The sequence below is a fragment of the Ambystoma mexicanum genome, chromosome 1p (genome assembly GCF_040938575.1).
Source record: "Ambystoma mexicanum isolate Mex_15411 chromosome 1p, UKY_AmexF1_1, whole genome shotgun sequence".
In the NCBI taxonomy this organism is placed as follows: domain Eukaryota; kingdom Metazoa; phylum Chordata; class Amphibia; order Caudata; family Ambystomatidae; genus Ambystoma; species Ambystoma mexicanum.
This window is the reverse complement of record NC_090921.1, coordinates 631,043,336-631,070,549: the sequence shown is the minus strand read 5'-3', so window position 1 is coordinate 631,070,549 and position 27,214 is coordinate 631,043,336. Positions and strand designations below refer to the sequence as shown.

Here is a 27,214-nt window from a genome sequence, read left to right as displayed (position 1 = left end):
TTGGGCTTCACCACTCCTTGGTCAGCCATCTGTTGCCACAGGCTGCTGCAGAGAACCGTGGCGCCTAGGAACAGAGGCAGTCTAGTTTGCAGGAAAATAGACAGATTGTCTTACAGGCTGGTCCTTCTACAGGGCCAGTCTGACTGGATAAGAACAGTCACGTGACATGAGTATATGCCAGCCCTTCAAGGGCCTCAATCTATTAGGAAGTCCTGGCAGGTGATTGACTCTGCTCTAGCTATACTGGACTTTAGTTAGTGGGGATACCCGCCTGATTCATGAAACTCTAGCACAGACTCGGGGTGCAGCCCTGCTCACTTTTGTCTGAATGTCTCAGAGGGCGCTGTCCCCACGTGCACCCCAGGAGCCGGGGAGTGCCTCTGTGCATGGCTAGCTTTCTGTCAGCAATGGTGCAGCCAAAATGGTGTGAGATTTTCATCATGTTGATGATAAGTGATACAGCCCAAGAGAGTACTCTGTAAAGGAGGCATCCCTTTATTACTTCCTTAAGTTCTATGCACGCGTAAGCACGTCACTAGCAGATGTCAGCTGCAGAGGTCTCCCATTGCCCCACCTTAGGTGAGAGCAGAACATCCGGTCCTCTTGTCTCTTTAAATTCTGGCACCTGTTGTTTTGCTTTTCCAAAGATAAATCCAAGACTGCAAGTACCAGAATGCCATGAAAAGTCAATATGACCGGATTGGGCAACTTCTTGTGTATTGTCTTATGAGTAAGGGCACTTCTCCCATTCATTACCTTAAAGGTCACTGATTCCAAAGTCACATGAATCCCATCAAATTATTTTATTGGTAGGGTTGAACGACCACATGACCTATTTCTTCATATGTTAAGTTTCTCCAATTCAGGATATTGCCAGGGGGGACAGATTGTGGACCAAATTGGAATTTTTGAATGTCCTCCCAGGACAGAACATAGTCCCACATAGAGACATCATACATTTCCCCAGTAAACTGAGTTACAAAGGGGGACATGCTCCTTCTCTTTCCCAGCATAAGGTTTGCCTTGCTTGGAATGACGTATCCTTTGCTTAGTCCTTTTCTTGGCATGGGCTTCTCATCCACCCAGAGCCTCGCTGTCCCAGTTGCAGACTCCCAGCTGAAACAAAGATGCTCCCACTTGTTGATGGCCTCCTGGGTGTAGAATATTACATCCTCCCTTCCCACCGTAAGGGTGTAAGACTTGGAGCTCTCTTTATAAACGGTGATCTCGGCGAAGGGAGACGACACAGATCTAAGATGGAAAAGGGAGTAGGGCCGTGAGGTGTCAGTGTAGGTCCTGAAACACAGCCTGAAACTGCGCAGTGGCTCCTCTTTCAACGGCTGCACGGTCACGTGGGACTGCATGCCATGATCATCCCTCTGGAAAACGAAAACATCTGTATTCATGTCTGTAAGGAAAGAAATCCACAGGTGAGACAGTATGTGTGTGCCAGCGAAGGCCGTGCCGCGTTACAGAACAGTGCCAGTGATCTGACAAAATGACTGCAGGGTGGCTAGTCACATCACTCCCTTCTCCTAAACTAGAACCTATCATTGCAGCGCTGAGGATCCCATTTCAAACTAGTTACAGGAGATGGAAAGATAGATGTCATAATTAAACAACAAGGAGGCTAACACACACGTACCATGAAATACGCCTCCCACACAGGGCCGGTCTTACTCCAGATTGCACCCCAGGCGGGAAGCATCGTTGGCGCCACCCACCACCCCCGACTGGCTCACGTCACTTCCAAACTACACCTCTGTCGTTCCACAAAACCCCTCCTGAATATGAATAAATAATTGCTATATAAATGAAGCTAGTTTCATTACATTGTAATTCAAGTACTTTACAGAAGAATTCTAATTTGAAAACACAGCTGTTGCTGCCCAAGTAAATGGTTTTTCTGTCACCTGCTCTTAGGGAAGGCCTTGCCTGAATGCAGTTTCAAAATGTCCGTACTGCCACACTGCGGTGTGACCAGCCTGCCGGGGTCTGAGGGCCCACTGACAACTGGTCCTGTGTTGCAGGTGTTCTGTTCATACCAACTCACTTGTATTTCACAAGGGGCAATACTAGACTAACCATAATAATTTTCTGATAGTAGGTTATCCAAGATGGACAGTCTGGTACACTTTTATTGTACTCTTTCAAAATATCTCTATGAGTGTGGGCAAAGGGGCAAATGGCACCAATGAGGATTCCTGTATGCTTTGCATTAAATCAGAGCATTTCAGGACTATAACAGTGATCAGATATCTCTACATTTGATAAACAAGTCTGTGATAAAAGGATTGTATGTGTGAATCTCTAAGTGCATAACCAAAGCATGGCTTGGTGCTCACATCACAGTTCACAATACTCACCCCAACATTAAAATGTTTGTAACCATGAACCATCCATGTACATTTGGACAGCTTAAATTGTTGGATGCAAGTATTAAATGGCTGCAACATCAGCCACTCAAATGGGGTACAATGGATCTTTGGCTTCTTGTTTCTGAGGCATTTTAGATGAGGAAGGGCTGGGTCTCACTGTGGGCCTACCCAACCCAATACAGAAACATCTTCTGGCAATTATATCTACAGACAGGACAGGATACTGCACAAGAGAGACCCAATAAACAATGCACAGAAACGCTACACAGAAAGGATTGTACCTCTAACAAACTTTAGCCTGACCAGTAATAAGATGATGAAGCGTTTTAAACAAAACTGGTTTCTAATGCATGGCAAAGGGTTCACACAGTTCCTCAGACACTACCTCCTCACTATTGCGCAGGCCTCAGGGGTTATTTCGTCAAAAAGAGAGCAGGCCTATGATCTAACAGAGCTGGCATTAGCATCTCTTGTTAGTGCTGACATGGAGCAAGTGAAAATCATGGCGTGGCAGTGTAGAAAGGGCGTTTGGCCTAGTGGATGTACAATTTGAGGCAACTTCTTTGATTGCTTTGTGTTTAAGTGTGGGCACAGTATGGCATGCTCTTCAGAGCCACATGCACAACACGTTCCAGTTTACTATTGTATGGACATTGGGCGCATCAGACACCAGGTATATGTGCTGTTACATACAAGAGTGCCACATAGACGCCATTAACCAACAGGGTGGTGACTTGGGCACACATATCACTGCACTGATTTGCCACGGTCTGTGGTCTGCACAGTGACACAATAAACCCTGCTTTCCTAATCAAGGTGCCAAGTCACATTGGGTTGCCATCTGGTGTGCGTGCTAGGCAGTGGCTGGCTCTGCCTCTGGCTTGTTTAGAAAATTAAAAGAACTTTGATGCTAAGCTGATGCATTTAGTTCGAAACAGACACTAGAATACTTAAGCAAGAAAATGTCAGTTAACCTTCCCAGTGATGCGCCATATGTAACTAAAAAGTAATATAGGAAAAAATATGTTTTGGTGTGTCAAATAAAGAGACATGAAAATAAAGAAAATAGTTTAAAACTTTTCTGTGTGGCACGTTAATTCTCTTTGCCGAATGCATAGGTTTGATCAGCTAACTGATACTTGTGCTGGCCTGGTGAATAAAAATGCCCCATGTTCAGTTCTTAAGACTGAAATGTTAAGCCCATATTGTATACAAACAATGGCTTGTTAATTGAGCCATCACTTCACTTGAAAGGCTGTTAGCGCATTCCTACACGCAACACGTTACATACCTTGCAAAGGCGAGACACAGCACCCAACCCCACGCTTAGAAACCATTAGCTGGTATTAAGCGCGTTATAAATGAACAATAAAATAAATTTAAAAAGAAGATGAGGCAGATAGGTTGACATTATGTGAAATCTTTAGGATTACAAGTTGACATGTGTGCACCCTATTATTTTATCGGTAGTATTTTTGATATTTTTGTATGGGACCTGTACTGCGTCATTACCTTATACAGTGGACCCAGTTAATGGGCAGGCTTGTGTTTACCATGAACTCTCTGAATTAAGCACCTAATCCTCAGTACCCTGCATGCACAGCCCACCCAATCCATCATAAATCAACACTCTTATTTACACAACTCCTTCCAAAGCAATTAGACACCTATGGGTTTAGACGCTCCGCAGGGGTTGGCAACCTTTAGATGGTTTTGACTACAACTCCCATCATCACTAGCCAGCGTAGCCAATAGTGTGGGATCATGGGAGTTATACAGAAGTTGTTAAAATTGAGGCGATTTGTAGAAATGCACTTCTTAGCCGCCAATTCGCCAAATACAGTACAAAGTGCAATTATCACGTCTGGACTACATTAAGGTAATCAAACTGCCACAGCGCGCATCTTGGTACGCTGCCGCACCCCTTGACAGTGGTTATCTGTGCAAGACCTGGAGGACGGTCAGCAAAGAAAGAGTGCTCCCAAGTCTGGCTGCTGCATAAGGCGTGCAGGAGGAGATTGTATGGTATGTCTCCTGGTTGTAGGTGAAGCGCTACGAGGGACCTTGTGCATGCTGATTGGCGAGAACTCTTCCCCAGTTTCCGTGTCCCTGCCCAACAGTTCACCAAAAGGCACTGGGGGTGAAGCTGCAGTGGCAGAACCCTATGAAGGAAAAGAAAGAATCCGCAGTGCTGCGTGTGGAGAAGGCACACAGGATGGCACTGGCTGTGGAGACAAAGCAGCTGGCAGGGGTGTAATGGGGAGCATGCAGCACTGGGCACGTTCGAGGTGCCCTGTATTGACATGTGAAGATTCATGGCCGTGAGCAGTGGCTGTGGCTGGTTTGCACGATCAGTGGAATGAGGGTGCAGTGGCCAGTCGTGAAATGCCCAAGGTGGCGCTGGGGTAATAGTATTCAGAAACATGCTGAAATAAAACGGCTGCACCTCTGCTGTTTGCAAAGCATCATAGGAAGCATGAGTTCAGGACACCTCCAGAGGATGTGTGGAACGTGACTATTGCCAGTGAAACCTTTTTAAACTTCTACTAGCTGGGTCAGCGAAGATCATGGGCACGGAGGGGCTTGAGCCTCCCTCCCCCAAACAAAACTGATGAAAAGATACCCTCTGGGCAGAGCCGTCAGAGGGGCAGAGTGATCAGAGTATTCAGGCCAGCCTCAGTGAGCAGCGTCTAATTCTGTGGCATACCTTCCTTGCGTTTGGGTGCTGCAGTAGACCCCACAGCTGGTGAAATTATTTATCTGTTTTTCCTTGCTCTGCACTGACAATGACTTACCTTATTGATTGGCAGCAGAAGGCAGAAGCAATCGGCACCCACGGGCTGCACGGACCAAACCGTGCCCCAATGGCAAAGTCAGCAGCAGGCTCTGGCTCACTGGGTCTGGCTGTGGCTGGGCCTTCTGATCCATTTCACGATTCCGTGCAATTTCCGACTGACACACTAGACTCGGGACAGCAGGTCAAGGAAGGGCAGGCTGCCCATGCCAACCAGCCCCAATCAATCGTGTGTCAGTGCACTATTGTGTGCACGCATAGCCTGGAGGAGGGCACGTGCACCTAGGCATGGGGCCAGCGGTGCCACCCTGGGGCGGGGGGGAGAAATAAAGCAACAAATGTTGCTAATTTGTCAATTGCTGCCCTGCCTGAGGGCCGAGGCTGCAGTGTGCTACTGCTAGCAATACATATAAAAATGAATGTGGCTGGCTGGTGCCGCATGCGGCCTAGCTTTGCAGGAGCATCGGCTCGAGCTATAACAATGCAGACAGACTGCTGTCTCGTGCTTGCCACTCAGACTGGCCGGCCCCCTGGTCAATGCGGACTAGCAGCACGGACTGCTGGTGTGGCGCCCACTAGAGACTGACTGACGTCAGACAGGCGTCTGAGCTGCCTGACACAAAGACCGGCCCTGTATTGCTCCACAAGCAATCGAGTTTTTTTGGGGAATCTGGAGACTCCATTTGCATGGTGAGGTGTGACCTTCATTTGAATTGCCTCACAATTGACCCTCCTCTAAACACATACCTTTTACATAGGCAAAGTGCATTTTGTTGCAAGTGGCCTTTTCAGTGTTTTGTGAATAATCAGGCGCAAATTGTAACAGTCGTTACTTGGACATTTTCGCTTTCTCAAATGCATTTGAGTCCCCAAATTGCTTTTGACAATTGGGCCCCAAGTCCATTCTATGACACCGAAGGCCACCGACTGCCTTTTTTCGCAGAATTCCATGTCAAGCAAATAGATTTTCATGTACATTTCAACTCCAACCATGGCACCATTTTATGTTACTAAAGGCAGAGTTATTTTTTTTAAGTACTTTTTCTAGATTCGCTATTGCTTAATGGAGAGAAAGGTCCATTACCCCTTTGTCTGGTTACCTCATCACAGTACTTGCATCTATGAGGCTTCACCTCCGCTGACAGCCCTTCCATACCACCTTTCCCACATCAACATGGAGGATCCCAAGGACTGGTCTGCTGCTTCCTCCATATTTGGTACTTTCCTTTAACCTTTCTACAAGTTCCCTCCCACTCCTACCCTCGACCTGTTTTTTGTCTGAATCCATGAAAGACACTGGTCTACCCTTTTCCTTTGACAGACGAGACAAGTTGTTTTCTATTATATTTCTTTCTGTTATTCTGTTAGCTTGTTTTCTGGTTTCTCCCTTCTCTCCCTCTGAGGGTATTCCTAGGCTCCCGGCTCTGATTCTGCGTCAATCCGTGGCTTGCTTGCATGCCACGGTCGGGCCTCGACAATCCCCGTGGTGGGTGGGGATTGCGTGCCATGCCCCGGCTACACCGTTCTGCGGTGTTGCCAGGGGCGAGGGGAGCATTCGGGCAGAGGTCCTGCGCTGCAAACCTCAGGTGCACCTACACCGGTGCGCCTGGGTCGCATGTGGGATCACTGATGAGCATGATCTGGTGTGGCGTGACCCATGGTGCCGGGATCACTGCTGGGCCTGGTGCAGTGCCAGGTTACGTGTCCATCCTTTGGGTTGCTCCAAAAAAATAAAGGGGCCGGCAGCTCGCTGAGCCCACCATTGGGACTGGTTTCTGGACAACCACGGTTTATAGGAGGACTGTATGGTTGCTGAAAATTGGCATGGAGCCACGCAAGTTCATAGCGAAGAAGAGGCATTTGGTTTTCCTGGTCCAGCCTGCACCTGCGACCCACCCCCTGTAAATTCTGTAAATGTATTCTCTGCAATCTGTGTAAACTTTTTCCTGTCACTGTGCCTCCTGTAACCTACTATGGAAGAATAGCGCCCAGATGCCTACGGGCTTGGAGCGCCATACAAATAAATAAAATACAAAATATATGTACCTCCTCCTCCACTAGTAATCAAAATGGCGGGGGGCGTATTCATCGCTTGATTGCTTTAGAGGTGGCTGCAGCGTTCACGGAGCATGAGCCTGGTGGTGGCACTCTCATTTAAAAGTTGTAGCCATGCTCGTCCCCATTTTTATAAACCCCCTTCATTGTTTTCAACATTAATTTGAAACACCCCTTATTCCCGAAATCAAGAAGTCTGTAAACAATTACAACACCTTAATGCTTGACATTTTCTAACCTGCAAAACACAACGAGACATCTCTGTGTGTTGCCTTCAAATCACAGAATTGTTTCACACAAGCGTCTTCTAAAAAAATGTAGAAGTGTGCATGCATTACACTGTTTCAGGCTTTTTTCAGGCATTTCCTGTGGAGTATACGGAGAATGAGGGGCTTTGGGGTGCTAATGGCCCCTTCCCAGTGAGCTGTTACTTGTCAGGGAAAGGGCCTATTAGCACTCTCCATTTCACACCTGTGTCTGCCCCAGACCTGTAATAAAAGATAAGACATCAAAGAAACAGACTTGAGGAATGACATGTGGCCCATGAAGCCATGGCTTTTACCATCACGGTTCTTCAAAGACCTGATTAGTGCCAACCTGGAGTATGCAACCAAAAAACCAACCCTTTTGTTAGGTTTTCAAGGAGGCAGCCCTCCATGTTTACACTTTAAAAAGCACCCTTTTCCGTGTTTCTGGGGACAAGGATACATACCACAGAGTATTTGAAGTGCCATCACCGGGAGCATGAGTCATCTGCTCCAGTTGCAGACGGGCCTTTCCTCCCTGAGAGTCAGAGAGCCCACCTAAACGGGCAAGGTAATTACAGGGGGATGATCTAGCAACCGCCCTCCACCATATCGGGGAGATCCTCCATTTGCCAGACCGTATGGGCACTGAGCCAGAGGACGATGACCTTTTTGGCAACTACGTGGTGCCTGAACCAGAGGGCCTTCCGGTTCATAAGGCTATTTGCTCACTGCTTGCTGCTGAAGGAATGGAAGGAGGTGGATAGCCCGGTCTTGCCCCGCTTTGTGGTGATGCGCTATTCGCTGACGGGCTTTCGAGTTGAATTTCCCCCAAGTACCTTATATGGGTTGCTTAGCTTGCTTTAACGTCCGTCCCATCAGACGAGGCTAGCCCTGGGGATGCCATGGACAAGAAGATTGAGGTGGCTCTTAAAAGATCCTTTTCGGCATCTAATTTTCTGGCCCACACAGGCACGCATGTGGCTTTCATTGCGCAGACCTTGGTGAGAGACTTCCGACAGCTGGTTGAATGTTTACAGCAGCAGGAGGATGTCACCCTGTTATTAAATGAGATGGAATTGCTTAGCAAACTGTTATCTGACTTGACATTTGGCGGCTTCTGTGCAGTGGCAGCAGCCTCAGGAGCCGCGCTGACTGGCTGTCTTCAAGTATGGGTGCACTCAGGATGTTGGACTCTACCCAAAAAACGCTCTTATTGCACCTCCCTTTCCAGGGCTCTTATGGTGTATCTAGGGCGCATGTCCACTCTTCGTCAAATAGATTCCTTGTTTGTGATGCAACGTACGGCCAAGCAGGGAACTAAACCTACCAGCACTCTAAGCAAGTGGCTCAAGGTGGTCATCATAGCCGGTCAGATAGCACAGCGAGTAGAGTGCTCACTTGGTTTGAATCCCGGCAGGGCCAAACTCAGCCTTTCATCCTTCCGAGGTCGATAAATGAACACCACACACAGTGGGTAATAATAAGCAGCACTCAGATGCCTAAGGGTTCGTAGTGCTATATAAATGCAAATGATTATTATCATTATCACCACTGCATATACTGTTGCAGGGGTAGCTTTGCCTGGTCCGGTCCTTAGGAGGTCCACTAGGGGTGTGGTGGTTTCCTGGGCCAAGCTGGGGGTGCTTCCATGGAGGGTATTTTTAGAACGCCAACATGGCCCACTGCCACAACGTTTATGAGACACTACAAGCTATTGGTGGCCCCGTCCCCAGACTAGAGATTAAAACACACTAATGCAGGCCAGCAATAAAATGTGTCTATTTTTCATTTACAATCTGTCTGTGGGTGTTCATTATCTGTGTGGGCAGGACTGGGCCATGGTTATATGCTTGGTATATCCTCATAGGTGTAAGGACTACCTGGTAATCCGCATTACTCTGAATCCAGATCTTCCTCGTCACATTGCTATATTCCCTCCTATCCAGTCCAGATTATTCAGAGGGCTTGGGATCACCAGGTTGAGGTGGAGGTGGGAGGGAACTTGTAGGAGGGTGAAAGGAAAGTACCAAACATGCATAAACATGGAGGAAGGACTAGAGAATTCCTTAGGATCTTCCATGTTGATGTGGGAAAGGGTGGTTTGGAAGGTCTGTCAGGGGGCGCAACGCCTCATAGATGTAAGGACTGTGACTCAGAGTAATGAAAATTACCGGTAAGTAATCTGGCCAATGCCTCTTTCTTTACTCCTTTATATAACTTTAATCTAATGTTTTGTTGCTTTGTGTCCTTGGACTGTCTCTTCTTTATGCTCTTTCCCACTTACTGAGACAATCAGGCTCCAGGGCTTCAAGGCAATAATCACCAGTCTAGCTATGGATCCTCTTGATTTAAAGGATTCCATCTGTCTTGCCGGGTGCTGCCGTTCTGCGCAAACCCTTCCAGTGCTGTGCCTTTTGTCCCTGCTTCCCTCTCAGTTATTGATATTCTTCTCAACTAGCTCCAGTGCCAGCATTTGCCTCTCAACTCTGTAAACTTGCTCCACGCTGCTGTCATGACTGTGCCACTGCAGCACCAATTGGCACCCATTTTGGACTATTTGGGAATCATTCATTGCCATAATCCTCCCAGGACCATACCTATTCATATTTTTGTCTTTATTTCCTTATTTAATTTCACTAACTAAATATCCCATAATGCACCTTGTGGGAGTTCTCATTCCCTGGCTATTCCAATGCAGCAGTTTTACAATCCCCATAAGCCTTAGAGATCAGTGCTGCTTTTACTTTCTCAGGACCAGAGAGGGAGGAGGCAGATTACCTTCTGGTGCAGTGCTCCAGATGCTGCTCATGAGCCTTCTTCAGCACAGGCCAGGTCAGTATTTAATCAGCTGTCTGCAGGAGCACAGGGCTCTTGCATTGAGTTCACTCTCAGCCCCTTGGGCTTTGATCCTTGGATTTCTGCTGTATCCTCTTGTTTCCAGAACCTGTTCCAGTGCCCTATGCTCTCCGCCTTGCAGCCCTGCTCCTCTTCCCGCACTCCCCTGCCTCTTGCCCTGCTAATCTCTGCTCCCCTGGTTTCAGTCCTCTGTTCCCTGTCTACAGCCGCTTGTTCTCTACCCCCAATTATTTTGTTGCCTGCCTGCAGCTCCTTGTTCTGTGCCCATAGCATGCTACCTGGCTTTAGCTTCCTAGATTCCAATCCTGAGTTTCCTTGTTTGTCTGCAGTCCTGCCCTTGTTATTCCAGTCCACAGTTGCAGTTCCTTGTTACCAGTCTGCAGTTCAGTCCTTGCTATCCTAGACCAGAGTTTTGGTTGTGAGCTTTCTTGTTCCTGGTCTATAGTTCTGTCTGCTGTTCCTTGCTTCTGATCTTTAGTTTATAGTCTGCGGTTCCAGTCAACTGTATCCTTGCACTTAGATTCTTGTCTTATTGCTTTTCCTCTATCTTCCTGTTCTGTCCTGAACCTTGCTCACTATGACTTCCTATTCTTTCCCTGAATATTTCAGTTACTGTTCGTGTCCTCACTACTGCTTGTGTAATTCCTTTGTTCAGAGTTTTGGCTGCTGGGTTTCCCAGCAGGCAATCTCTGCCCCTTTCCATTGTTGCATTTCAGTATTGTACCTCGTGCCATATTGTTAACAGTGTGCTGGTTCCTGTTTCAGGAGGCAGTCACTGTTTAGTTCCTGCTGGACCCATACAGGCTTCAGTCTTGTGATTACGGTTTACTTGTTTGTTCCTTAGAGTCCAGACGCAGACACCCACAACTGCTGCTCCTTTCCATGAGCATTCAGAGTAGGACCCTGTAATAGTAACCAGCTCAGGAGGTTAATAATAAATAATAATTTGGCACTTATATAGCGCTACGAACCCTCGGGTATCTGAGCGCTGCTTATTATTACCCACGTGTGTGGTGCTCATGTATCGACCTCGGAAGGATGAAAGGCTGAGTTTGGCCCTGCCGGGATTCGAACCTGCGTTAGCAGGCTCTGCACGGATGTCAAAGCGGGCACGCTACTCGCTGTGCCACTTGACCAGGTTGGAGTGTCCCCTGACTCTGTGGGAAACACTTCCCCATTCTGGGTACACCCCAAGTGGAAACCTAATGTGTTTGTCTTACTTGTAGTCCCTGCCCCTTTCTGTTCACTGCCTTTGTTGCCTGTCTGCAGTTATTGCCTCTCCTTTCTTGTCTGCAGGACTCCTGTCTCTTGTACACGTTTCTCCCCTTGGCTTTGTGTACACATCTCTGCCCGTATGCCCCTGACAGCTGCTCACCCTGCTGCCAGTGGAGCAGTTTGCAAACTATGGAAGGACACCTGCTGACTGGTGGCCATGTTGAAGTGGTCCTTCAGTTGGAATGTGTTTCTTCTTGCCATTCAGTAGTGCCCGGCCCAGCATCCGAGTGCTAATAGCATCATTGACTGGACCCCCTGGGTAATACTGGGTAAGAGCCCTTAGGCCTCCTTAGCGGCGATGAGCAATACAATTGTTAGCATTTTAGTTACAAAACTGTTCTTGGGGTGGAAGGAAACACAGTTTCTCCTGGAGTGGGCCAGGCTTTGAGCTTATGTGCATCTATGGCTGGATGGGGTAAGAACAGAAAACTTCCAAAGAGTCCAAATAACCGGACAAACTCAAGAAGATGGCAAGTTACTCTTTTATTAGCAATTATCTAAAACAGGGAGTTTACAATGAACATCAACGGACATACGCTCAGTCTCTCAGCAATTTCCACAAAAATACAATGATATACTTTTTTATGCATCAGAACAGCGCCATGCTACGTGGCAACAGCGAAAAACCTATCAAGGGTTGGGATTGGTTAAGGGACACATCTAGATATACAATCATATAGGAGCTAGGTTTGTTATTGGCTGTCCAATATCAGGTGGACAATTTATGCCTACCTCTTCATAGGTTTCATTTAAGAAAAATCAGTTACACAGTGTTTCATTGGTTTCTAAGCTATAAGGTCCTTGGACTAATACAATTGGTTTGGCATGCTTGTGCCATGTCTGGAACATTCGGTTCAGTTAGCAGCATGTAAATCAAGACCCAGGTGCAAATAGGTAAGACATGAAGCTGCCCTATCAACCAATTAGCCCATCATCTCTCATCACCCATGCCTCCTGCCATGAAATTCTCTTTGTACTTGGCCTTGCAGAGTATTCTTATCCTGGGAATGCAACGGGAGTGAGGACACTCGCTATTGTGTCTGCAACTCGAGTGCAAGCCCTATTTCCATCCTTGACTCACGTGACAAGAGACCACAATTCTGTTCATTCTGCAAGCTTTTAAATGTTTTAAATTAATTAAGACTTGGCATCCTTTATGTTCTCTCTTCAGCGTAGATAGCTGACCTCGACCTGTCAGTTCTTGACTTTAGTCCAGACAGCCCCCCAATGCAGATCCACTAACCTGCTATTCTACTGCGACACAGCCTTTCATTCTTTCTCCATGGTTCTTTTGCTTATTATCTCATGATACCAATGTCCAGTTTCTGTACAATGGCGGCTCCGCCTGAATTCTATTTACTACTTATAGCCAGCCTATACAATGACTCGATCTGCATTGTGTTTCAGTGTATATACATTCTTTTATACTTTGGTTTTCTGCAGCACTTTTACAGTGTAATGTTCTTCTTTTACACTTTAGGGTTCACTTGATTTTTTACTTTTGTCATTTCTCCTCTAGGAGCCATACATCGTCTTCATTCAATATCTCAGGACGTTGTGCACACTTTTCATGACATCATCAGTTTGTTTTCTTAGCTGTTTCTTATATTCCGTCAGGGAGTTCCTCCTGTAGGCCATCATCAACTCGAGGGTACATCCAATATGGTCGTCTTAATGGATACCGTCTTCATATACTCGCTGCGTCATTGGTACAATAGCTGGTGTTAAATGGCACAGTGTCATGGCTCCAATACAGGGGAGGTAGGGGGTAGGATCTCCTGCGGATATGTACGTCTTCTCCTCTACAGCTTGTTTGGAAGATAGTGAAGAATTGCAATATTTCTGGGATACCCCTTTTAACTGTCTGTATAACCTAGAGATTTTCAGACAATTTATTTACAAAATTGTGCTGTAAAAGAGAAAAGGTGGCCCCATGTTCTTAAACGTTTCTTGGAGGATGGCGATGGGTGACATCCTAAACTATGCAAACTTGACATGCCTGTTCTGTGCAATTTGGGGCATGTATTTATGCTGCCACCAGATCGGAAGCTCACCTGATCTCAATGATGTTTACATTCGATTCAGATGCCATTCCAGATGCTCAGCAGTACTGGGCAGAGCCTCCAACTGGTGGAAGTGTCTACCCGGTGCCGCCAATGGAAGTATATTGGGTGGGGCCCCATTAGAATGAGGGGACCGTATACCAAAAGTGTATGATGGAGCCGCGAGTACTACGAGGAAGTCTACCCAATTTTAGGCCATCTGGTTTGAAATGCGGCCTACCTCTTCCTGAGACATTGAATTCTTTATTTCTTATTTTATTGGGCATTTGTATGGTGCCTATACACAGAATCCGTGGGGGGTGGCAGAAGACCATTGCCCCCATGCGAGAATGATAAGTAAAATCGAAGTCTGCCCGACCTCCACCACTCTGGGTGAAGCATTACTAGCTGCCAAGGTGGACCGCAATTCTTCTATAATATGCACCTAGAACTGTACTGACATGTTTTTCATCAACTGTAAAAATATCACAGTTCATATCTAGGGAGATGAAAAAACGGATTTAAAAGAGTGGTGTTTTACATACACCTAAACAGAGCCTAACTACTTCAGTCAGACAGACAACCTCGGGTCTACACAACCTTCTTTTTGTACAATTATGCTTTTACATAGTAACATTTTTGTGTGGACACAGACTGAAAAGTCGTCGTTTTATCACTGTTGTATTTTTGAAGCATTAATGCCTTGTGTTTGCCTTTAACCTTCTCCTCTATTGAAGTCTTGTCTGGCTGGAGGCTGATACTCCTGACTGAACACTTGGGAGGCCAGCGCAAGAGGCAGCATTCAAGGTTTGTGTGTGCACTCCCGTTTACAGAAAAATACGCTTCCCAGCAGCTTGTGTAGATGTGCAATGTTGTATAATTGCAACATCACTGGTCTGTGTTTGCTCTCTCAAGTACCAGGAGTGGGTGGATTGGCAGTCTCCAACAAAAAAAGATTTCCCAATAGGTCATTGCCTCTCAAAGAGCGAGGCAGCGTCAGTCACGTGTCCGCTAAAGCCTGCCAGAACACTACTGACTTTGCACGACCTTTCACGTGCTCTGGATGATTGGGAAATCTCAGAATGTCCCATCAGGTCACTCTGTGTCTAGTGCTGGACGTTTCCACGTTCAATGACTTACACATGTTACTGTGGAGTTGTGAATGTGACAGGTTGTAAAATATACTAAACCCAAATTCACTAAAAGTCTGCATAAAGGGGCGGGAACATTTCTGTACTCTGTGGGTTGCATGATTCATAAAAGGGAATCTGTCAATGCAAGTGTTTTTGCACTGGCACAATGTTGCCATTTACAGTAACTGCAGCCAGGGGTATGCCAGGGAAGCGACTGTTGTACATTAAAGCGCATCTGATTTATAAAAGGGCGCGCTTTTATGTACGACAGCTAGGAACATGAATTCGAGAAAATACTAGGAGGGGCAGCGCGGACCGCAAATGACTTTTGATCTCTGTGAAGTCACAGGAAGTATCACAAGACCTTTGCTCTTAATGAGGCACAGAAAGAGGCAGCACTGGTGTAACATACCTAAAATAAGGGTACATGAACGCAATAAGAAACAGTTTGTAAATCAGACAAAAAAGCTCTTTCAGTTACCAAACATACAAGGGCACTACCTTGATTATGAAATGTCATTGCCATTCCCTGCAGACTTATCCATATCAGCAAAACTAGGGCCACTGCCTTTTATAGGCCTGAGTAGCCAGTGGCAAAGGTAGCTTTTTGTGCTGGTGGGGAGAGGGCAAGGGAGCAGCCCCTGATGAGGTCTAAGATTCTAAATGACTCATAGTCTGTCATGGCTGGTCAAAATGTTCAGGTGAGGGGCATAAATAGCTGCCAAAATTGGCACGAGTGACCAAGCATAGCGAGGGAGTCCAACATAATCTATGGTGTGTTGGGGTGGTTGTCCCACCGAGAAAATGTATAAAATAATGTGTTCAAATGGTGCATTTTACAGCAAAAGGTTTAGAAAAAATTGATAATAAGCTCAACAATTTACTGTTGGTTCTGTAGGATAACACCACATGAAAAGATATAAGGAATGCAATGTCACCAACACTACAGGGGAGCATTTGACATTGTTATGAAGCTCTGTCCACAATTTACCTGTGCCAGTAATGATCATTGTAGATCATTTACATGAAGTTATGCCCACAATAAATCCATGCTTGTCACGAAAGTGCATTTTACAGCACTGTTTTGGAAAAGCTATACAATTCGCTTTTTTGCCCTCTAGGGTAACACAGGAAAAAAGTACAATAAGTGCCATGCCACTAACAGTACACAGGAGAAGTTTGTAGATCACTTTCATGAATTTACAGCCACCATCAATCTATGACGGTAATGGTCACTGTAAATCACTTGCAAGAAGCTGCGGGCACAATCTATGCCAGAAATGCTCACCGTAAAACACTTGCATGTGGATGTGCTGTAGCCACAATCAATCTATCCAGTATGGGCCACTGTGCAATAACTTGCATGAGGGTGAGGCTACAGTGTCTTTGACAGTAATGGCCATGTTAAATCACTTTCATGAGGCTGTAGCTAATCAATTATAACCTTTATTAGGTGTGTACTGCACCAGTTCACCAGTAATGTGAACACTAGGATTGTTTGCATAGAATTTTAATTTTAATTGAGCTCAGCTCTCATTTTAACAGGGAATAGCAAATCGTGTTCTACTTTACGCTAATTGCATTTTAAATTGTATTTCGAACTGCTTTTTACGTTATCATAGTTAGAAGTACATTTAAGGCTCGAACAAGCAAATTTAGGTTCTTTTATCTACACCGGGCACGCGTTAAGCGACGCTCTGAACTACAACTCCCTTGATATCTGTAGTTCCCTGCGCTCTTATAGACACGTCAGGAGCGTCAGCACTGGCGCGTCTAAGCCGATTTACCCCAGTTCACCACGGAAGCTAGGATCTAGCTCTGTTATTTACACTGCTAGGTGAGTGTCTTATTTACTTCTATATTTGTTCTTATTATTTCCTCTTAACATGGGTATTAAGGAGGCCCTGGAGGCTATACAACAAGCCAGAGACCGCATGGATGCTCTTAGTGCGGAATGGGCGTCTAGAATCAAAACCAGCCCTACCTTTCAGGCACCAAAAAACGTGGTAAATACACCTTTCTCATGTCAGATCCCCCCCAAATCCTGAAATGTGCTAATGAATAGCCCAAGTATAGATTTAATACCCCATACCCATAACCCCACCCTCCCTTTGAATATATTAACTTCCCCGGATTTAACATCACAGGAGCCAGATACACATTGTTATTGTTATTGTTATTTTGCATTTGTATAGCGCCTTATATACCATTGGTATGGTCTGAACGCGCTGGTAGGTTGAACGCCCTTGGGAACCGAAGTTCAGATCAGTAGAGAGAGTAGAGAGAGACAAAAGGTGCGTGTGAGCACCGGGTATGTGTGCAGCTCGTGCGGTATCCGTGTAATAGCTGCTTCTTAGCAGTAGGTGTGGTGGTTGAGCGATCAGGAGTATGTGTTCGTTCTGGCAGGATTTATCCAGACCGGAAGTGGCTGTGTTAGGCCTGAGGAGAACCCCTGGCTGGGGGGTGAGTAACCAGCAGTGTTTACTTAAAATGATGTGGAGTGAGCGGCGGATGTTGGTATGAGGACAGTTATACTGAATGGTGTCATAGTATCTCTGTTTTCTAGTTGAGTTGTGATGTAAAGGAGAGAGTAAGCGTGGTGGGAGATATGATCGGTTATGTGCTCTTTCAGACGTTCTCTGCATTCCAAACCCTACTATATACATCACGTAATTCTATGCGCTCCAGTCCGTTCCATGCACTCTTATCCACTCCATGCATCCCAGTCAGCTCCATACACTCCAGTCCGCTCCATTCATTCATGCATTCCAGCTCGCCCCGCGCGTTCGAGTCCACTCTGCGCGCTCCAGTCCGCCAAGCGTGCTCCAGTCAGCCCTACACATGCATTCTTGTCTGCCTCACGCATGCACTCTTGTCTGCCTCATGCATGGACACCTGTCTGCCCCATGCATGCACTCCTGCCTGCCCCATGCCTGCACTCCTGTCTGCCCCATGCTCTGCGCATTCATCCATTCTATTCATCCCTCTACGCACTCACCCCCTTTACGCACACTCACCCCCTCTACGCATACTCACCCCTCTACACGTACTCACCCCCTCTACGCGCACTCACCCCTCTTTGCGCCCTCACCCCCTCTACGCCCTCACCCCCTCTACGCCCTCACCCCTCTACGCCCTCACCCCCTCTATGCACTTATCCCTTCTACGCACTTATCCCCTCTACGCACTCATCCCTCTACGCACTTAACCCCTCTACGCACTCATCCCCTCTACGCACTCATCCCCTCTACGCACTCATCCCCTCTACGCAATCTATTCCCTCATCTGTTCTATACACTTATCTACTCCTCTGCTCCATCCATTCATCCACTCCTCCGCTCTATCCACTCATCCACTCCTCCGCTCTATCCACTCATCCACTCTTCTGCTCTATCCACTCATTCACTCATCTGTTCTGTTGGCTCATCCGCTCATCCACTCAATCCACTCAATCCACTCAATCTACTCATCCTCTCTGTACACTTTGTCCGGTCAACCGCTCTATCCACTCATCCACTCATCCGTTTTATCCACTCATCTGCTCAATCCACTCATCCGCTCTATCCACTCATCCGCTCTATCCACTCATCCGCTCTATCCGCTCATCCGCTCATCCACTCATCCGCTCTATCCACTCATCCGCTCTATCTACTCATCTGCTCTATCTACTCATCCGCTCTATCCACTCATCCGCTCTATCAACTCATCCACTCTATCCACTCATCCACTCTACCTATCTAAACCGTTCTATCCACTCATCCACTCATCCGCTCTATCCACTCATCCGCTCTATCCACTCATCCGCTCTATTCACTCATCCGCTCTATCTACTCATCCGCTCTATCTACTCACCCGCTCTATTTACTCATCCGCTCTATCCACTCATCCGCTCTATCCCCTCATCCACCCACACACCCACTCATCCGCTCTATCTATTCATTCATTCTATCCTCTCTATACACTCATCCGTTCTATACACTCATCCGCCCTATACAGTCATCCGCTCTATCCACTCATTCGCTCTATCTGCTCTTTCCACTCATCCACTCATCCGCTCTATCCATTCATCCATTCTATCCACTCTAAACACTCGTCCGCTCTATGCACTCATCCGCTCTATCCACTCATCCGATCTATCCACTCATCCGCTCTATCCACTCATCCGCTCTACCCACTCATCCGCTCTATACATTCATCCGCTCTATCCACACATCTGCTCTATACACTCACCTATAGAGTCATCCGTTCTATACACTCATTCGCTCTGTACATTCATCTGCTCCAGCGATCTACACACTCTCCGCATTTCCATATTCGTCAGTTATCCACACTCATGTGCCCTACCTACTCATCCGCTCCATATACTCATCTGTTCTACACATTTATCCGGTTTACGCTCATCCGTTCTGGACATTCATCTGTTTTACGTACTCTTGGGTTCTACTCGTTTTTCTGTATTTGCGCACTCATCCGCGCTACACGCTTGTCAGTTCTAAACATCCAGCCACTCTACACACTCATCCACTCACCATGTTCATCCATTCCATACACTCATCGATCTAAATATTCATTCGATTTCCACACTCCTTTGAACTATATAGGTATCTATAGGAACTACGTTGAATCTTGAGCCGCCTACCATCAAAAGGGCCCAATTATGTGTGGACTCCCTTAATGCGACTACCTGCTCTCTTAAATGTATGCTGCTTAATACGAGATCTCTCGTAAAACATGCCACCCAGGTAGCTGCCATGATTCAGGATTCAGATCTGGACATATGTGCCCTTACTGAGACCTGGGGACATGACGCAGCAGATCCCATATTGGAATTGGCCACCCGTGTAGGGTATCATATCATTAGACTGGATAGGACCTTGAGCAGGGGAGGGGGGTTGCGCTCATTATTAAATCTCATTTTAAAACCTGGGAATGTATGATTGACTCCATACAGGGCTCAGAACTTTTGAGGGTTAAAGTATCTATTAATGCAGAAACTACCTTGAATGTTGTGGTATTATACAGAGCACCCTCAACGGACTCTACCTTTGCAGCGTCTCTTAACAATTCACTACTAGTATTCCTTAAACCGAAAAGTAAACTACTTCTTGTGGGCGATTTCAATTTATGGTTGGGCTGTGCTACTGATGATCTAGCCAAGAACATGGTAACTATCCTCGACTCCCTTGAGATGTCTCAACATATTCGAGTTCCGACTCATATCAAGGGCAATACACTTGATTGGGTTTCTACTCTTAACCTTAGTCTTTTTAATCAAGAGGTGCTTGCGTGCCCCTGGTCTGATCATTTTTGTATCCATTTCTCAATTCAGACGGATTATTATGAAAAGAAAGCGCCTCTTCCTAAAATATCTATCATGACTCGTAACCGCCAGAAGTTAAACCTTACGCACATGGCGGATTGGGCTGTATCTCTCAACGAACAGATTAGCATTATGGACAATCTTGATGAAATGTCCACCACCCTTTCCGAGGCGTTAGGCTCTGTTACAGAGAATTTAGCACCATTGAAAAATAAATCAATACCTGCAGAGGTACGCAACACATGGTTCAGTAAAGAACTTCAGATACTTAAATCTAAGAAAACTAATCTTCTACATACCTGGCGCAAAAATAAAAATTGCACGGACCTCGTCACTTATAAAAAAGCTGCAAAGGTCTATAAGACAGCGATTTACTCAGCCAAGAAGGAATCCTTCGACACCAGGATTATAGAGGCCAAATCTGACAGCCGAGAATTATTTAAAATCTTAAAAAAACAGGCTCAAGCACCCAGATCTGCTCAAGCAACTTTTAGCAAGGATGAGGCATGGTGTACGGAGATTCAATCCGCTTTATCCAACAAACTTGATAAAATTAGAGAGGGGATTGAGTCGAAGAAACTCAATCTACCGATCCAGGGTCTAGAAAATAGTCCCTTGTCTCCCACCAGAAAACTGGAGGATCAAGCCATGTTCAGCTTTCAACCCATTTCAGAGCAAGATTTTTCCAAGGTAATCTCCAATTTAAAAAGCACGAGCTGTAAAGGAGATCCCTGCTCCTCTCTTATAATTAAAGAGTGCTCCCCTGTTCTCATACCAGCCTTAACCAAGTTCGTTATTGTTTCTCTTTTAGCGAATGAAGTTCCCGGCAACATAAAAAAAGCATGGATTACTCCACTGTTAAAAAAACCCAATCTCTGCCCCCTCACTGCTTCTAATTACAGGGCCATCACCAGCACTCCGTTCCTGTTGAAGATCTTGGATAGAGTGGCCTATAATCAGATCGCTATTTTTTTTTAACAAAACCAGATTTATCATAAATATCAATCAGGTTTCCGTCTGAATCACGGGACTGAGACGGCCCTGTTGGCACTTAAATCCCATCTCCTACAGAGGATGGATGGCGCTCACATCTCACTCCTTATGAACTTAGACTTGTCGGCTGCCTTTGACCTGGTGGACCATAACATACTGTCCACCAGGCTAAAGAAGAATGCCAACTTTTCGGATGAAGCAACAAATTGGGTCATCTCCTTTTTGAAGAACAGACAAAACAGAGTGGCCAGCGACATTGCAGAAGCAGAACCAACTGTACTTACGTATGGGGTCCCTCAAGGAGCCTGCGTGTCGCCGTGCTTCTATAATATATTCATGATTCCCTTTTTCCAGATGCTTGAGAAAGAGGGGATCATATTTGCAAATTATGCGGATGACACTCAATGTGTCATCCCCATATCTGGATCCCATGCGGAAGATGAATCAAGAATTAATGAAATATACAAAAAAATTCAGGATTGGATGGTATTGAACGGTTTAGCCATCAATAGTTCCAAAACTGAGCGTTTACTCACTGGCTCAGAGGCTAAATTAGATAAGCTAGGATCCAGCTATAAATTCTTCCTCATAGATAGCTGCCATATTGAGGTTATGAGTAAGGTGAAAACACTAGGCATCTACCTTGACAAAAATTTGAATATGAATGCACAAGTGAATAATCTGGTCTCATCGGCTTCATATTTTCTCAAGTTGTTTCGCTGCCTTAGACCTTTTATATCAGAATCCAATGGCGAAACCCTGGCAAGAGCCATAATTGGCTCTAAGATCGACTATTGTTGTAGTCTACTTGTGGGGTTGCCGCTATCGGATGTTCATTGGCTACAGGTCATACAGAATGGCGCAGTTAGGGTAGTGAAAGGCCTATCAAGAAGAGACCACGTGTTGGAGGCTCGACACAGCCTACACTGGTTACCGGTGCAGGCCAGGATCGTGTTTAGGCTTCTCCTTATTACTCATAAATGTATACACGGAGTCATGCCATTTTACTTGAAAGAATTAGTCTCAGCAAAAAATAACATTCGATCCCTTCGATCGGATGAAACAAATACCCTGGCCATGCCACGCTTGAAAACTAAAAAATCCAGAGACTCACCCTTCATCTCGGCAGCTCCCCTTAAGTGGAACTCGCTGGCAACTACATTGAGGACCACCCCGTCCGTGGAAACTTTTAAAAAAGGGGCTGAAAACCGCACACTTTTTTTAAAATACATCCTCCGTAGGCTGGGCCTGACCCGTGTATGATTACTGCTTATGAGCCTGTCTTGGATTTTGTTACGTTCTTTTTTGTTTCTGTACTGTTTGTGTGTTGTCGTTTCTAAGCGTCCTTAAGCCTTAGGGTACCTGGCGCGCTATACAAATGCTAAACATAAACATAAACAATGTAAACTAAATCAATTGAATGAGGCTGCAGTCAATCTATTCCAGTAATAGTCACTTCCTACCACCTGCCTGTGGCATCTACAATCTACCTATGTCAGTAATGGTCACTTTAAATCACTTGCATGAGGCTATATCCACAATCGAACTATGCCAGTAATGGTCACTGTAAATCACTTTATGAAGCTATGTCAACAATCTTTCCATGCCGGTAATGGTCACTGTTGATCACTTGCATAGCGTTGTGAGCATAATCAATCTATGCCTGAAATTGCAACTGTAAATCACTTTCATGAATCTAAGGCCACATCCCACACCCTATGCCAATAACGGTCACTAAATCACATTCATACAGTTGTGCCCGTAATATATCAGCATTACTCTACCCCACCACACAAACCCCTACATGCATTGCATTGACACCCCTGCACAGACATGCCCACACAATTATACACATACAAACACACACCACACAATTACTCAAGACCCTTGCACCAGTACATACATACGCACTGCATGCATTACATTCAAACACACACATGCATTCACTTCAAACATTAATTTTGTAAACCTGAAACTGCTAAAATCGACTGGGCACCAGGTGGAACAAATTAAGGTGCCCTATCTCCACTACCACCTTCCTGGGCAAACTCCTGGAGAAGCTGATCATCTCCTAACTGATCCAACACACTGAATCTGTTGGATGTCTCCACGACCACCAGTCTGGCTTCAGAGCAGCCAGAGGTATGGACACTGCTCTACTGACCTGCTCTCTAATCTCGATTCCAACTCTCCATCCGTTCTTATCATTCTGGATAGTTCCTCTGCCTTCGACACGGTCAATCATGCCATCCTGATAAATCGGTTCCATGACAGTCTTGGCATCACAGGCCTGGCACTTGACTGGTTGACCTCATTCCTCTCCGACCGACCTTCCCAGGTTCAACTGGGCCCTTTTCTCTCCCCTATCACACTCTCCACCTGCGGCGTCCCTCAAGGCTCTATCCTCTCCCTGTGGCTCTTCAACATTTACCTTGCCCCTCTGGCTCACCTGATCTCCTCCTTCTCTCCACACTTCAAGTGTTATGCAGATGACATTCAGCTCTCCTTCAAACTTCCCTCTACTGCCTCCTCTTCCTCTGCCTCCTCTTCCTCCTGTTTCATCCCTGACTGTCTGACTGCTGTTCAGGTATGGTGTGCTGCCAATGATCTCTGCCTTAATGCCAGTAAAATGAGATCCTTCTCATTGGGACCTCAGCTCCCTCCTTCCCTCCTACGATTTGGCCACCCTCTATGGGTCCCTTCCCCCTACCCTCTTGTGAGGCAAAACACCTTGGTGTCAAGTTTGACTTCTCTCTCTCCTTTTCTCCTCACATTGCGGACCATGCCAATATGACTCACTATCAGCTGCACCTCCTTAGAGACATTCTCCCTTTCCTCACCCCCCCCAGATATAGAGCTCTGGTCCTCTCTAGACTGGACTACTTCAATAGTGTCTTCCTCAATCTTCCTATATCCTCCCTTCGCCCCCTTCAACTAATCCAAAAGGGGACTGCAAGACTTATCCTTGACCTCAAGCACAGAGGCCGCTTCTATCAGCCCTAAACCCTCTCCACTGGCTCCCGGTTGCTGCTAGGATCAAGTGCAAGAACCGCTGCTTCATCCACAAAGCTTTCTGGGGCCTGGGACCCTGTTACATCCAACTCTCCCTAAATACCTCCCTGCTAGAGTGTTCTAGCTCCAACTCTCCCTAAATACCTCCCTGCTAGAGTCTTCTAGCTAGCTCAACTCTATGCAGATCAGATGCTTCTCTAAGCAGGGAGTGGGAGTAGATCTCTCTCCTCTGCAGGAGCCTCCCTCTGCAATGGTCTCCCTGCCCTTTTCAGACTGGAGCCGGATCTCCTTAAGTTCCGGTAGCTCCTCAAGACTCTCCTTTTCTCTTCTTCCTTCCCTCTCCCCCTCCTCTGCTAACACCCCCATCTGCCTCAGTGACTGGATGTCTGGTTCCCTCTGAGTTATACAGGGCACCAGCCCCCCCACCCAGTCCACCCTCCTCCCCGCACTTAGCATGTGGACCCCACCCACTGCAATCCCTAGCACTTGCCCTCCTGGCCTCCCGTTAGAACTCACCTAGCCCCTGTTGCACCCCCCCCACCCTCCTCCCCTTTCGCTTGCTCTCTCCTCTTTACCCTGCACTTCCCTTCCCACCCCACCCTATGCACTTTGCATTCGCGCAGACTGGCACCCACTCCTCCTCCCTCACACTTCTTGTTACTGCCTTTGCATGATCCAAATATCACAGGGTCTAATAGGACCGTTATTGTTATCTTTCTCCCATGGTCCCTCCCTTTTTGCCTTGTGGTGCCTTGAGACACCATTTGTTGTATAGACGCCATACAAATATCCAAAAAATAAATAAATAAAAGGTAGTGGCAGCTCTTTCTGGAAGGACTTCAACACACGGGGAATGCCAGGCTCTCAACTTGTTTATTTGGGTGCCTAGCAACATGAGGACCATTGAGCATGCCTTGGTATACGCACACTTATTTAAAAAAAAAAAACATAATGAGACAGCTGTGGGAGCTGGAGGGGGGTGGGGCTCACCAGGCACTATCGGTGGCCATGGGGAATACTGACCCCGTACACCCCTGACTCCTTCTCCCTCCGCCTCATATGACTAGGGACTGTCATCCTATGCCAGTTAAAGCCTCACATGCCTGATATGCCATCCTATGCAAGGTACAGTCTTCCATTCCCAGATGCTACCATCATATTGACCGCCTGGAGACAAACTCTATATAAATACCTTTAACATTAACATAACAAGTGCCAGCTGTACCTCCTCGCGCAGCCTATTTTACCATAAGGGGTGCTTCCTAAATGCCATGGAGCTGTGGAGGCTTAGAGTGTAGTGTTCTATTTTGCTAAAGGTGCTACACAGTTAAAATGTAGCATAAACATTATATCTCACTAAATATAACACACGTTTGTGTGTAGCACTTCCTGATAGAGTCTTACTGCCGCTAAGCATACAATATATGCTTTTAATGCATCTCTAATTTAATGCTAGTCAATTTGTCAACATTGAAAGGGATCGGAGTCCATCCTGTGACTGCAAATCCTGTGCACTGAGGCAAGCGCTTAACTCGCTGAGCTATCTAACCTATTGGTGCGTGAAGCTGAACTGTTTGATCAGAGCACCTCTTGCTATGTAGCCTAGTTAATGTTTTCAAATTTATGAGTGTGTGTTGGAAGAATATGGGCCTCCCATCTTCAGTTGCCCGTTTATTCAGTTATTGCGTTCCCGTTGGCACATGCTAGCGCTACAATGAAAAGACAAGAGCATGACTGTGACAACTAGCAACTTCTATGTGAAGTCAGTTAAAAGCCTTTTTGTAATTCACAAAACCAAATATATCAATAGCTATGCCCTGTAACTGTTGTATTGCATTGATGTAATCTATGAAAATAAATGCACCCCCACCCCCCAAAACCCCCCAATACACCAGAACGTTAAAACAAGTGCAATGCTCTGGTGATATGGAATCCACGTTCTACAGCATGGCAGCAAGTGTGGGAGTCATACATGCCCTACTGCCACGACAGTCAGAGGTAACACATGCACTGCCAGGGCTTGCAAGCTGTAGGCCAGGTGCAGAGCAATGCCCAATGTTGACGGGCTTTTTACAGATGCTGACAGCAATGCTCTGCCCCAGGTGGAAATGCGCATAAGACACATTAGCGTTTCTATCACTCATTTACATTTACAACCATTGAATTGAAAGCTCGTGCTAGTCTTATTTAAAACAGATGCATTACATTTTCACCCCTAAAATACATCATTCATGCTTTTCCACCAAGTCGCCGTACCTTTGTTTGCAGCGCCGCTCTCAACCCTCCCCATGGTGCAGAGAATTGCCAGAAGACACAGCAGCATCCTGACCATGTTGTCACACGGCCTGCTAAAAAGAAAATGGCGCATTAGTGGTCTTTAAAACCTCACCCAAAACTGTTTGTGTGCTGAAATGGTGAAATATGGCGGTGGACTATTACATGAAATCTGCTTCCCTGACTGCCCTCCCATCTGCATTTATTCCCCTGTGCAGCCCCGCTTGCATTCCTAGCACCGCTGCTACCCCTGTATTCTACTTGTGACTTCCGGGTGTATCAGCTTTTCAGCGCATTCTGTTCCTCCACAGTTATGTAAATATTAATATTAATAGGGTATTTATTGATCGTGGACCCAACTTCGGGAAGCAACTGAGTGCTTTGTAATCATCAGAAGGAGAAAGCGAGTGGGGATGTAACAACAGGGGAGTGAGCCCTATAGTCAGCAATAGACCAACTAGTAACCAGGGGAGGAAACAGTGGGGATCAGATCACCCAGTCCCAGGTAAGGCAGGGAGTGCACTGTGTATGGACCTAGGTATTTTGGGAGGAGCCATTTCCTTGAAGAGGAGGGTCTTGAGCTCCTTCTTGAACCGTGGAAGCAAGGGGGCAAGTTGCATGTCGATGGGGAGGAGATTCCAGAGTCTTGAGGCGTAGACGGAAAAGCCCTGCGCTTTGTTTTTGAGTTCAAGTCTGCGCATATCCTTACTTCTGGTGGTTTGTAGCCCTCCAACGATGCTGAGATTCTTCAGGACTTCTGGGTGACAGCCTTGTAGATGATGCAGCAGGAGTAATTAATTTTTGTATGGCACCTATACACACGTTTTTCCATGC

General features: G+C 46.3%; 1 protein-coding gene across 1 annotated transcript; it reads right to left on the bottom strand.

The window, feature by feature from the left end:
• Window positions 1-336: 336 nt before the first annotated feature.
• On the bottom strand, window positions 337-27,214 carry LOC138577510 (C-reactive protein-like). Its single transcript, XM_069649632.1, has 3 exons — window positions 27,090-27,214; window positions 26,363-26,454; window positions 337-1,408 (listed from the first exon to the last, which is right to left on the bottom strand). The coding sequence occupies exons 2-3, from the start codon at window positions 26,436-26,438 to the stop codon at window positions 804-806; spliced, it is 681 nt and encodes a 226-aa protein (XP_069505733.1). The 5' UTR covers window positions 26,439-26,454; window positions 27,090-27,214; the 3' UTR covers window positions 337-803.